The sequence below is a fragment of the Phasianus colchicus genome, chromosome 18, assembly GCF_987193195.1.
Source record: "Phasianus colchicus chromosome 18, bPhaCol1.hap1.1, whole genome shotgun sequence".
NCBI lineage: Eukaryota > Metazoa > Chordata > Aves > Galliformes > Phasianidae > Phasianus > Phasianus colchicus.
This window is the reverse complement of record NC_143453.1, coordinates 5,291,704-5,304,616: the sequence shown is the minus strand read 5'-3', so window position 1 is coordinate 5,304,616 and position 12,913 is coordinate 5,291,704. Positions and strand designations below refer to the sequence as shown.

The 12,913-nt window shown below is 43.0% G+C and overlaps 2 protein-coding genes across 6 annotated transcripts in view; both read left to right on the top strand.

Annotated features, from left to right (window-relative positions):
• Positions 1-1,538: 1,538 nt before the first annotated feature.
• On the top strand, positions 1,539-2,773 carry DDT (D-dopachrome tautomerase). The gene is made up of 3 exons (XM_031592341.2): positions 1,539-1,731; positions 1,807-1,982; positions 2,554-2,773. The coding sequence occupies exons 1-3, from the start codon at positions 1,624-1,626 to the stop codon at positions 2,624-2,626; spliced, it is 357 nt and encodes a 118-aa protein (XP_031448201.2). The 5' UTR covers positions 1,539-1,623; the 3' UTR covers positions 2,627-2,773.
• A 2,414-nt stretch (positions 2,774-5,187) lies between these two features.
• CABIN1 (calcineurin binding protein 1) overlaps positions 5,188-12,913 on the top strand; it is a 92,922-nt gene continuing 85,196 nt past the window's right edge. For 3 of the 5 annotated variants that reach the window (XM_031592335.2, XM_031592338.2, XM_031592332.2), the window contains exons 1-14: positions 5,188-5,347; positions 6,169-6,232; positions 6,696-6,758; positions 7,399-7,491; positions 7,638-7,751; positions 7,907-8,041; positions 8,293-8,473; positions 8,986-9,115; positions 9,459-9,608; positions 10,040-10,332; positions 10,658-10,826; positions 11,188-11,324; positions 11,702-11,919; positions 12,588-12,666. In XM_031592335.2, coding sequence (XP_031448195.2) covers positions 6,750-6,758; positions 7,399-7,491; positions 7,638-7,751; positions 7,907-8,041; positions 8,293-8,473; positions 8,986-9,115; positions 9,459-9,608; positions 10,040-10,332; positions 10,658-10,826; positions 11,188-11,324; positions 11,702-11,919; positions 12,588-12,666 — 1,708 coding nt within the window. In that variant the 5' untranslated portion in view covers positions 5,188-5,347; positions 6,169-6,232; positions 6,696-6,749. The remainder of the gene's footprint in view (positions 5,348-6,168; positions 6,233-6,695; positions 6,759-7,398; positions 7,492-7,637; positions 7,752-7,906; positions 8,042-8,292; positions 8,474-8,985; positions 9,116-9,458; positions 9,609-10,039; positions 10,333-10,657; positions 10,827-11,187; positions 11,325-11,701; positions 11,920-12,587; positions 12,667-12,913) is intronic. The other 2 variants (XM_031592337.2, XM_031592334.2) reach the window with 1 other exon arrangement.

Sequence of the window (12,913 nt, the reverse complement as noted above, 5' to 3'; positions counted from 1 at the left end):
ATGGAGACTGCTTGCTGCTGTGCTGTCATCTCTCAGCTCATCCCCCTGCAACCATTTGAGTTGCCAGCTCCAGGACAGAAACAATAGAACAAATGCCTTTAGTGTAATAAAAACTCTGGGATTCTGGGTTGTGCCCTGAAGCCATGAACAGTTTGCCATTTGTGGTCAACCCTCAGGAGCAAAGGACAAAACATATCATTAAAATGTTTGTGACAGACCCTCATGCTGTTGTAATTGTTGACTTTTCAAATCTTTTTGCTCCTTTTCTTTTGGAAGGCCTTCTGACATGTTCGTTTCTTGTCATGTATTTTTAGGTGGGGGAGGTTTATTTTGGCCTTGGAATTTATTGGAAGAGATGTTTAATATGTTAAAAAGGAATGAGAAATTGAAAAACGGATCTCAAAGGGCACCTTATGTAGGATCAGTGGTTCTCTGCAGTCAGGCAGTGGACTTGTGGCTGGGGTTTGCAGGGTGGCTGAGTCCCCTCAGTGCCTTTGTTTTTCAGAAACAAACTCCATTCTCATCCTTCACTGATGGAGAGAGCTCAGTACAGTCTCCTGGGCTCCTCAATGGGCAAGTCCTAAAATCTTCCCTGCTGTATCCCTGCCATGCAGCAATAAGGTTTCCCCACCCCTTGCAGAAAACACAGTTATTATAGAAAAGTAAATACTGTGCAAAAAACCACCACATAGGCAGTGCTTCTGCACCGCACAGCAAACAGCCGTCCCCTGCCAGATCTGTCTCACTTCACAATCACTCTCCTAGAAATCTGCAGCCTGACTGCTGGCCGGCTTACATGTGCTGCTCCTCCTGCCAGTATTGTCCACCCTGGCAACAGTGAAGGCCAAACAATTCCCCCAGCAAAGCCAGCAGCAAGTCTATTGGTAACTGTGGAAAACAAGAAAACCATGTTATACAGGGTCAGTCTTAACAACAGTGCTTTACCTTAAGCAAGATGACTTATTCATCTAGCTAGTTTCTAATGCCTTTCGCTGTAAATCTGCACAAGTAGTGCTCCCCACACAGGAGCTCAGCTTCCGAGAAACCTGATCCACACAGGAGACTGCAGCTGTGAGCCAGTGCCTGGCTGCACTCCTGCCAGCTTTGGCACCCAAACGGAACTGCAGAAGCTGGGGGAGGAATCATTACATGGCAGGGGTTGGAAGGGACCTCAAGGATCATGAATCTCCAACCCCCCTGCCACGTGCAGGGCCACCAACCTCCCCATTTAATACCAGACCAGGCTGCTCAGAGCCCCATTGTATCTAGCCTCGAACACCTCTAGAGATGGGGCATCCACAACCTCTCTAGGCAGCTGTTCCAGCACCTCACCACTCTCACAGTAAAGAAATCCACGTGGGACAAAACAATAAGCCTCCCTGCTTGCCTTTTAATTTCTGGCAGAGGAGCAGCTGTTCTAGAACATCACCTCCCTTCCCGTGGTAAACTCTTCCTGCCCTCAAATCCCCAGGTGCAGCTGATGCGCCGGGGGTGGAATAGAAATGCCCTGCGCCCGGCCGCAGCTTGCACCGAGGGGCAGGAGGAGAGGAGGGCCGGAGCGGGGCCGGGCGGAGCCGGAGGAGGCGCCGGGCAGCGGGGCACTGCGGCGGGCAGGAGGCGGCCATGCCGTTCGTGGAGCTGGAGACCAGCCTGCCGGCCGAGCGGCTGCCGCCGGGGCTGCCCATGAAGCTGTGCGAAGCCACAGCCACCATCCTGGGCAAACCCGCCGAGGTGAGCGCGGGGCCGGGGGCGGCGGGGCGGGGGGGCTCCGGGGAAGCCGCGACGTGACCGCGCGTGTGCCGGCAGCGGGTGAACGTGACGGTGCGCAGCGGGATGCCCATGGTGCTGGCGGGCTCGGCCGAGCCCTGCGCGCAGCTGCTCGTCTCCTCCATCGGCGTGGTGGGCTCGGCGCAGCAGAACCAGGGGCACAGCGCCCGCTTCTTCGACTTCCTGACGGCGGAGCTGGGCCTCGGCCCCGAGCGGTGAGTGCGGTCCGGTTCGGCTGCGGCGGCCGCTGGGGGGCGGTGCGGGTATCAAAGCTTGGCTGCCGACGTGAAGTGCGCGGGGAGCCGAGTCCGGGGCGGCTCTGGTTTAAGTCCGGCTTAAAACACGGCTGGGCCGCTCAGCGAGCGGCGTGGGGACCGCTGTTATCAGTGACTCCGGTTGGGATAATCGCTGCAAACCCGGTGCAAATGGGCCTTCCTGAAGGTAAGCCGTGTCCCTTCTGTCCCCCGTCCCTGTCTCTGCTAGAGGGACGTGCCCTGCCCCGGGCTGCTGTCAGGATAAGTAGCCAGCTGGGTGATGAGGTACCCGGGTACTGCTGGAATCACTCTCACGAGCAGTGCTGTATTTCGTTCTGCTTTGGGGTTTGTGCAGATAAGCTCTGCCACCTGTTTGTACCCTGCCCATGTGCAGCTTGTTGCTGCTTCAGTTCACTTAACACCAGCCAGAGCTCTAAGACTTTCTAGTTGGTTGCAAACAGGGAAGGGATTATAATTAATTCTAAAGTAATGTTTTTCTGTCCACCACGTTTTTGCTCTTGTACCCAATAAGGATTGTCATTCGCTTTTTCCCGCTGGAGCCCTGGCAGATCGGCAAGAACGGAACAGTCATGACTTTCCTGTGAGCCATCAAGTGGCCCTTTGGAACAAAGCAGCGATGAAGACAACCCAGAGATGGCCTGCTCCATCTACCTTGTTTCCTCTTAGATCAGCTCTAATAATTCTGCACCTTCACCTATGTGATTCTCTTCTGCTTTTGGACACTGTGCATATAAAGAGTGGGGCATTCAGCTGTACCGTTATCAGCAAAGTAGTTTAAAGCCCTTAAAGTCTTAAGCCTGCCTTGTAGCACAAAGGCTCTGCAGGTGCCGAAGCCGTTAGCAATCTGGAGATGGCCATACTTTACAGGCTGAGACAAAGCTCTCTTGCAGAAGTCCAGAATTTATTTGGCTTTACTGAGAACTGCAGAGGTTCTCCAGTTTATCCAGCTTACCTTATGTTTTGTAGTGCAAAAAGATTTCTGTTTCTCTGTGGCAAGAAGTGGCTTCTAGGCTGGCTGAGGAGAACTGGAAGTATTCCTTCAAATTATTCTGTTTTCAGGCTCCCCAGAACCCTTTCTGGAAAGAGGTGATAGTTGGAGACAAGCTTATGCATTACTTTCATTGTTTTTCTTAAGACTCGTGTCTGATTTTTGTGCTCTGTGGTCTACCATTGCCAGCTGCAGGTGGCTGCTCCCACAAAGCTTTGTTTGCCCACAGAATCTTTGTGGCTGGATGTTTGTGTGTCAGTGGCTGTGTGTAGAGGATGGAGCTGCTAGTGAAGAGCTGCACTATGCCACAGGAAACTGTTGTGAAAGTTCTGCCTCTGCTATCTTGAATCCCTGCTGTTTACCTCAGTGTTCAAAATAGTTCATTTCCTCACTCCCACTCAGGGAGTTTTGGAAAGGGACAGACATCTCACTGCCCTGTGGCTGATTTTTCAGCTGCCTGCTGTATGCAGAGGGGCTGCTGTAGTTGTCCACAAGTGACTTAGCACACAGGCAGCATTCTGCCTATTGCACTCAGAACCTTAAAACTTCTGTTGCTGTTGCACTTCACTCTGAAGTGTTTTGGATTTTAGGACCGATATTCTCTGTCACTTTATAACTGGAATGTACATGGTATTTGCTTAAAACAAAAGCACAGGAATGTTATCTCAGCCTTCCACTAAAAATGAGAACATCTACTGGCTTCCCCTCCACTTTGGGACTTTGTCAGGTGCCAGACACAGAAGCAAAGAGGACCTAATTGCACGCCCTTGAGAGATAGAGATCCATGAAACACAAGGCTGAAGAGTTTCCATTCCTTCATAATCCTGATTAGATTTTTGTTTGTTTATGTCTTGAGTTCTCAAGCTGGTTGAAAATATCCCTTCTAATTATCACTTGAATTTGGTTATTCCTTATGCTGCATAAGTATCTTCTGTGTTTGCAAAATCCCCCCTCGGGGGGAGCCACACTGTCTGATTAATAAAATGTATCAAAACCTTTTCTGATGAGTGTCAGTTTGCTGACTTTTTTCTTAGTGCTTAGAGACAGAGCTGCTGCCTGCATGGATCTCTACCTTCTCTCAGCTCTCCAACTGAGTGTTTTTGAAACTAGGAAATAAACAGGTGAACTGAGCATAAGATATACATGTAACGGCAATGTATTTTGTTGTAGGGCAGAAGGCAGACAGCCCTGGTTTTGCTAGGGAGATACAAAGGCGCTTGACCTACTCAAGTGGAATCTCTGACATACAGAAAGCAATGTAGCTTTAATCCTGCTGTGCAAACTGCTGCTTTCCTTAAGGTACCTCTGTGCCATGAAGGGGCAGCAGTATTTATTTCCACTACAGAACCCTGCTTCTGACCTGTGCCCCAGTTTTTTCTTTTTCTTTTTTTTCCCTCTCAGTGTTAGCTGCTGCTGAACTAATTTCAGATTAGGTTAGTGCATTATTTTAGGGTTTATAACATTTTCTCACATTTTTGTTGCTTATGTTTGGTAGTTGGAGTCAAACAGAAAAGCTACCCTTAACCTATCCCCCCCAAAAGTTACTATACGAGGTCCTCTTTGCCTGTATTCTATATGCAGATGGTTCTGCTTCCCTGGGATGGGGTCTGCTCCCTACTGGTTTGTTTCAGGGCACTGTGTCAGTGTGTTTACATACTCAAAGGTAATGACCTGAATATGAGGCCTGTGTAACCACTGCCTAGCTTTGAAGTGAGAACCACCTCTCTGTGTATTTACACAAGGCTGAGGACTGGTGAAACCCCGAGCAAACTAAAGGGCACTGCTGTCAGAAAATTATTACAAAGCCACGATCCCTTTGGGAATTACTTTGCAGGCACAATGCTGTGGTGCAGCAGCCTATGTCGATGATAGACAGCCCTGTTCTTAGCTCTGAGCAACCATTTTCCCTCACAAAGTTCATGCGTTCAAGAGTAGGAGAATTATTGTTTATAGGACTAGGATCTGCCTGGAATACCAACAGCCCGCTATACATTTTGGACTAATCTCCCAGCCCCTGCGCTGGCTCTGGCTGTGCCCTGCAGGTAGCGCACCTCACGACTCAGCAGCGCTTTCCCGCCCTGAGGCACCTCGGCCCTGCCCCGCCCCGCTCTCCCATTGGTTGTCTGAGGAAAACCCGTCCAGCCAATGAAAAGCTGCCTTATTGACGACGGGCTCCGGGGCCCTGAGGGAGGTTGCCGTGGAGACCGCCGGTGAGGCCGCGTCTCCGGGGAACCGCTTGTGGCCTCAGGGAGCCCGCTTCTCCGGGAGCCTTGTGCTGTGCCCTGCTGTGCCGGCAGCCCGGGGACGGCCCCGCCAGGTGAGTGTTGTGTCCGCTGCAGCCCCGCGGAGGGACCGCCGTGTGGCCCTGCCCAGCCTGCCGTGAGGGCGGTGTGAGCCTGGCGCGGCGCGGCCTCTCCCGCCCTTCTGTGAGGCCGCTGTCAGGCAGACGTGGGCTCCCGCCTGGCCCCGGCCAACTCCCGGCATCCTGGCAAGCAGCTAGGGGGTGTCCCCGCTCCTTTTTGTTACCGCGTTTCGGAAAAAAAACAATTTCGCTGAAATGCGGTGAAAACGGTATTTAAAAAATATATATATATTTAAAACGTATTTAAAGCACCAAACACCAAGTGTTTCTTTAAGGAAAAAAAAAAAAAAAAAACCGTGTATGTTTGCAGCGTATGATTCCAGTTATAGCAACAAGGAGGAAAAAAAAAAAAAAGCCGGGGAAGCTAAAACCACACCCTTTGTTTCTGGTTTTGAAGTAGAGAATCACACAATAGATGTCACTGATGATCGGCACAGGAGCTGCCATCTCACGTTGCAGCCTACTAAGGGAAAAGGGAGGTGTGATTTTTAAAGTCAGGAGGCTTTAATGGGTGTTTTTACCTTTTGATGATGTGTTCACATAACTACACCTAACTGATGTTATTTTATGCTGGTATTTCATACAATTATAAACTCAATTCCAAGATATTACAATATTAACTTAGATCCATCTCTCCATATTTGTTCCAAGATTCGTGCTTGAGTAAAGAACAGAGCTAAAGTTTCCCCTGCATTCTCTATGCTTGCAGTCTCTTTGGCACTGCAGCCACGGAAGTAAACTGCTAACAGTCTCTCTCCTGTTGACTTCCTGTACAGCCTTGAAGGAGACCATGTGGATTCAGCAAAAGCCTTGAGCACATTTATGGAGATAGGCGTGTTTGTAAGTTGAACTTTAAAAACACTCATTTTTAAATATCTAATTGAGTTGGGATCGTACAGCTTTGCTTATTTAGATGTCAGAAGCATCTGCAACTTCTGCCAGTACCTCTGGTATTTGATATTTTAGGAAAAAGATATGGTGATATTTCTGTGCATATGTTGTCTCCCTATGCAAAATAAACAAGGACTCCCTGTCTTGAAAGAGATCTGATTATTTTTTTTTTTAATAATGTTCAATGAGTAACTTAAAGAGAAAAATGCTTACTTGCTTTGCAGTTATCAGTCTAATTTAGCTGGTAGTAAATATTCACTCTAATATCATTCCTCCATGGTAAGCCAACTTGTCTCTTGGCAGTAACGATGATGAAGACAATTTATTGGTATTTGATTAGAGTATAAATATTTTTTTCTGAATGCTTTTCTTATGGTCAGAATAAATGTTTCTAATCCTGTTTCCTTTCCAGACCTATTTGCATTTAGCCCTCCCTCCTAACCCTGGAGAGGAACAGTGAATATTTATGAACATGGTAAGGATTTACGGTGTTTGAGATGTTTTGGTAGAATAGAATTGAAAATTTCCCCTCTTCCTAGGACTGAGAATAAATTGGCACCATCAGAATGTTGGCTTTGAAGTGATACTAGAGCAGCTATTGGTAGACTTACAGTAAATTTTGAGAAAACCAACCATATTGCACATGCACATTCTAGAGAAACTATTGCTTGCAAGATGCTTGAAGTCTTCACTGTTGTATTAGCTGACTTGGGGGGGCGGAAACTGCTTTGCCATATTTTTATTAGCAATTAATGATGCCTAAATTCACCGCAGCTTTTCTAAGATTAAATAGAACCTTCACAATATGGGAATACACAATTCACACATTTGCCAAGTAAAGTTAAAATAAAAAAACATCCAGTTTGCAAGATAAACTGAAATGTACCGGAACCGCTGCCCAGAGAGGTTGTGGATGCCCCGTCCCTGGAGGTGTTCAAGGCCAGATTAGATGGGGCCCTGAGCAGCCTGGTCTAGCATTAAATGGGGAGGTTGGCAGCCCTGCATGTGGCAGGGAGGTTGGAGATTCATGATCCTTGAGGTCTCTTCCAACCAGGACCATTCTGTGATTCTGTATGAAAGTAACAGTTCTTGTGGCATCTCAACTGCCATTCTAGATACGAATCGCTGCACTGAATGCGAGCTCCACAATTGAGGATGACTATGAAGGTACCTTCAAAAGTCATAAGACACAGACAAAGGAAGCACAAGTAAGTAAATCCAGAATTCTCTTAATATATGTGATTGATGGGAATTTTGTCCTCTTTTGTTACAGATGACTCTTTTGGTCATCTGTATTGTTTTGTTGTTAAGAAAGTTGTGTTATTGTCTTATCTTTTGAATCTTTAAACTACAGGAAGCAGAAGCTTTTGCTTTGTACCACAAAGCTTTGGACCTTCAGAAGCATGACCGCTTTGAAGAGTCTGCCAAAGCTTACCATGAGCTGCTCGAGATCCGTCTGCTGCGAGAGGTCAGTGCTCCTTGGTGAATGAAACTCCAGAAACTGTTTATTACATTGGTATTACACTGTGTCTTACTGGCCAATTCAAAATGTTGCTGTTATCAGTTGGCTGCTTTTTTAACTAATTCCTAATTCTCATGTTGTATTTATATTATTATTTCCAGGCAGTTCTTTCTGGTGATGAGAAAGAAGGGCTGAAACATCCAGGCTTGATGTTAAAATATTCCACCTATAAAAACCTAGCACAACTCGCAGCACAACGGGATGACCTAGAGACAGCCATGGAGTTTTATTTGGAGGTACAGCACAGCTGAAACAAAATACTGGAGCCTCAATGTTTGCATCAATTTGCTAAAATACAGATGTACACTTTTCAGCAAATCTCATTTGCGTGCATGTCTGAGTGCTGTGTACTTTCTGATGTTTTATGGCCACCATTCAATCCCTAAGCCAGTCGTGTCTCAGTTAAAATTAAAGCAGTCATAATCTCTGTAAACAAGCAGATATGCATGTCTGAAATGTGAATAACATTGTCTGTTATGCTTTCTAGGCTGTAATGCTAGACTCTACTGATGTCAACCTGTGGTATAAAATCGGTCGTGTGGCAATAAAACTCATCCGCCTGCCTTTGGCTCGTCACGCTTTTGAAGAAGGTCTCAGGTGTAACCCTGACCACTGGCCTTGTTTAGATAACCTTATCACTATCTTGTACACACTCAGTGACTACCCAAGTAAGTACAATAGGAGACCTTTAAAGAAAAAAGTCAATAAATGTGTAATTTCATATTAAAAAATAATGATAGTAGATTAGGGTGTGATGGAGATTTTTATTTCATGATGAATTTTTGATGATTTGTATCTGTTCTAATTCCCCTAAAAATAAATGCCCAGTGTAGTCTTTATCAAGAACTATGAATCGATCATCTGCATGTTGATGTTGGATCTCTGCTTTTGGTGTTCAAATATTTAAGCATTTTACCTTTGAGTAACGTCCGGTGAATTAACTGATTCAAATGATGTTTAGGAGAAAAGTTGCAAGATGGCAGAAATGTTGAGTCTGTTAAGTCCCATAGGTTTGCCCTACTGTAATGATCCTAATTTTATTTATGTGATTGCCCATATGAGTGAAAGCCTGCTCATTGCCTGTTGCAGCAGTGGAATCTGAAATTAAGACACTTAATAATATAAAAGTAGTGCATGGTGGAAGTAGTGATTGACCATTCAAATTGTATTTCTCTGTCAGCATGTTTGTACTTTATCTGCAAAGCCTTGGAGAAGGATTGTCTCTACAGCAAAGGATTGGTTCTGAAGGAGAAGATCTTTGAGGAGCAGCCTCTCCTCCGGAAAGATTCCTTAAGGATGTTCCTCAAATGGTGAATGTTATCTTATAGCCTATACTGCATTTGGAGTGTCAACTCTCTTTTGTAATCATACACTTCAGGTTTTTTGTTGTTTTTTTTAAATCACTCTTCAAGAAAGGAAACAGCACCTTCTGTTTTCCTTTCATTTCTCACTATTTGAAAAACAGAGTAGGACAATCTCCATTTATCTTCTAGTTTTTAAGTGAGGAATTATTTCTGATGGTGAAACGTTTCTATAAGTGTGCTGTAAAGTTTATAAATTGGGCTTTTTGAATGCTTGTTTTAACACTTCAGAAAAATATAAATCTCTCAAGACCTTAAAAAAGCAAACAAACCCTTTCGTAATACTTTCTAGTGACATGTCTATCCATAACGTAAATGTGAGTACAGCTGAAACAGGAAGAATCATAGATGAAGCACTGGAGTTACGTAAGAAAAGACAGGCTTTGCTGGTGCAAGAGAGAGAACCGGACCTCAAGCTGATCCAGCCAATTCCCTTTTTCACGTATGTCGTCGTATTTTCTGTTTGTAACATGTTTATCTGAAGCTATTTATGCTGGCAGCTATGTTGTATAAGTTTGTTTTTTGTCCAGATGCTTTTGTATTTTCATTTTTTGTTTGGTTTGTTTATGATTTTATTGTAAACGTATCAATTTTCAGTCTTTGATTTAACATTTCAGACTGATGTTAAAAAAATCTTAAGAATGATTTTGGTAGCCATTCCAGCTGTATAATTAGATTTTTTGTTTTAGACTAGTTTGTGAACTTCAAAGTAAGTTTAGGATTTTATATGTTTTTTGCTGTTGATATAATGGAAACTTTTAAAACATAATGCAGTTCTTTATTTACAGCAAGGTATAAGGATATTTAAAGTTAAGTACATCTTTATTAAGGCATAAAGGGTTGGTTTTTATTGTGTTGTGTTTCCATGTGCAGATGGAAGTGTTTAGGAGAAGCTTTACTTGCCATGTATCACCACCTCACAACATGTGATCCTCCTCGGCCCAGTCTGGGAAAAAGAATTGATCTCTCAGAATACCGAGATCCTGTTCAGCATTTGGTTCTTTCTCCTACCTCAACTCCTGTCAGTGTCATTCAGCCAACTCCTGTCAACACCACTGCGGTGGTGACAATGCCAGAACCTGTGTTAGCTTATACTCCTGTGACACCCAGTTTTCCAAGCCACAGTCAGAATTCACTGGAACCAGGAGCTACTGTAGGTGAGCAAGGTACTTCAGTTTAAGATTAAATATATTTTTCCAACTGCAGAATTTTCAGTTAGTCTACATGCTTCAGACCAGCTTTCTTTATGCAAGTTTACAGCCAGTTTATACTTAGTTGTGTTTTTAAAATGTTGATATGTTCAAAAGGAAAATGATCAATCTTCAGTATTTCATTAGAGTAAGATTGTTGCACCCACAAATCATCTTTTTATTAATCTTTATTAATATTTATTATTTTTCTAAAAAGACTTCCCACTTCTTGTTTGATAATTTAAAATGTCAGTATCTTCTATTTTCTTTTCTTTTTTCTTATTTTAAATTCTGTTTTTAGGTGATATATCTGCAGGAGATAAATCCAAGAAAGGGGTGAAGCGAAGAAGAATTACAGAAGATAGTGGTGAAACAGCAAAAAGGAGATCTGCCAGAGTCCGGAACACAAAGTGTAAAAAAGAAGAAAAGGTTGACTTTCAAGAGCTATTGGTGAAATTCCTTCCTTCCAGGTACAGGACCTTAAAACTGCTATTCCCAGATTATTTTTTAAAAGACACATCTCCTTCAATCTTATACGTGTAATGAAACTGTTTTTAATGAAAGCTATTGAAAACTAATTTAAAAATGAGAAATCTTCTGGTAAGGTGAGACTATTAGAAGACAATGCAAATGTCAAATTGTGCAAGATCAACAAACAAGGCAGTCTTGGTTTCAACAGAATTTGCAAGTACTTAATCTGTGAGTGTGCTTCAGTTACTGTGCTTTCACTGCTAACATATGTACAACGTGCCATGCTTAGATTTGACTTAACAGTGAAGGAAAGAATGAGGATTTTGTTGGTATCATGTTTTTGTCCCCCTTTCAACACAGATTAAGGAAATTGGATCCAGAGGAGGAGGAGGACCCTTTCAATAACTATGAGGTGCAGTCAGAGATCAAAGAAGAAAATTTCCAACATGTTGGACCTCATAGGATGTCATTTGATTCTACGACATTCATGGAATCTGGTAAAGATTTCATTACAACTTCTCTTTCACTGTTATTCTGTCTTGTATGCTTTTTGGTATTTCCCTGTCTTATATATAGAAGAAAATGTGAAATTAAAACAACACATTCATAATAAAATTATATTTTTATCCCAATTAGTAATGTAATTTTGAAGACTTGGGGACTGGTAAATTACTGCATGTAAGCACTGTGTTGCATGGAGTTGCCCATTTAACATATTAGAGCCCAATAACTTAATTCTGCCTCTGCAGCACAGGATGATACTGTGGCCCTTTTGTAAGCTCAGTGCATAAAACACTGTCAAAACTAACTTATTTCATGTCACAGCTTATCTTGATCTTAGTTATGCATAGCTTTGCTTTTATCTGCTTTCTAGAGAAGCAGGATGTTCATGAATTCTTGCTGGATAACCTCAACAATGGTGGTATCTTGGAGCTGATGATGAGATATCTTAAGGTCATCAGCCAGAAGTTCCTGGTGAAGTGGCCTCCTGGCTTGTCTGAGGTTGTGCTTAGTATCTATACTAGCTGGAGAAAGCACAGTACGAGTCTTCCCAATCCATTACTGAGGGACTCAAGTAATCAGCATATCAAGGTAATGTATTTTTCTTCATATCACTAGTGTGTCTATTTAGTTGCAAATGAAAAAACAAATTCACAACACTGTGCTCTGTTGTTTTTAGTTAAACACACACACACACACACGCTGTTGCAGTGTATCAGATGTCAAAATTTTATACGTCTAGTATATCAGTGTATTTTCATATGTACATCCTTTTTTAACAAATTGAAATATGTCTTATAACTTCTTGTTATGTAAAATCTAAAAAGTCAGTACTTTGTAATTATACCATTAAAATCACTGTCCTCATGCTTATCTTTTCCCTTTAATCCCTGAGTTTATTTCAAACTTGATCTGTAAATTATAATAAAGTAATGAGTTTGGGGATTTTGAGACTCCAGAGAGCTACTCTGGTACCATGCACTATTGGACCTTTAAAATTTTTCATAAGCTCATGAATTTTACAGATGGATTTGTAGCCCTTCTTCCTATGAATGTAATCAGAAAATAACATATTCTTCACTGCACAAAACTACCTGACAGGTACCCATGGTGCTTTGTAGTCAGCTCCTGAACTTTATTCATCAAGCGTTAATAAACTGGTAACACTAGATTGTCTATTCAGTGTAATGGAAGTGATGACTATTTTTAATTTTTGTCTCTTTTTTTTTTTTTTTCCCAACTTCACACTTTTTCTGCAGGATATGATGTTGATGAGCCTTTCCTGCATGGAACTGCAATTAGATCAGTGGCTGCTGGCAAAAGGGAAGAACTCTACAGGTGAGAGTCAGGTGCTTCTTTCTCTATTCTAAAAATACTGTAGGTAAATTAAGAAACTATTCCAGGAATTCACTGGATTTTTTTGGAGCTGTCTCTTCTATATACAGATATCTTTCTCTGTACACACATCTGAAAGGTGCTTATTATTGCTGCGTCATTTGTCTTTGAGTAGATCAGTACTTTTGAAATAACTGGTATGTGGGACTTTTCTCATGGGATGCTGGTAACTTTATGATAAAACATAATT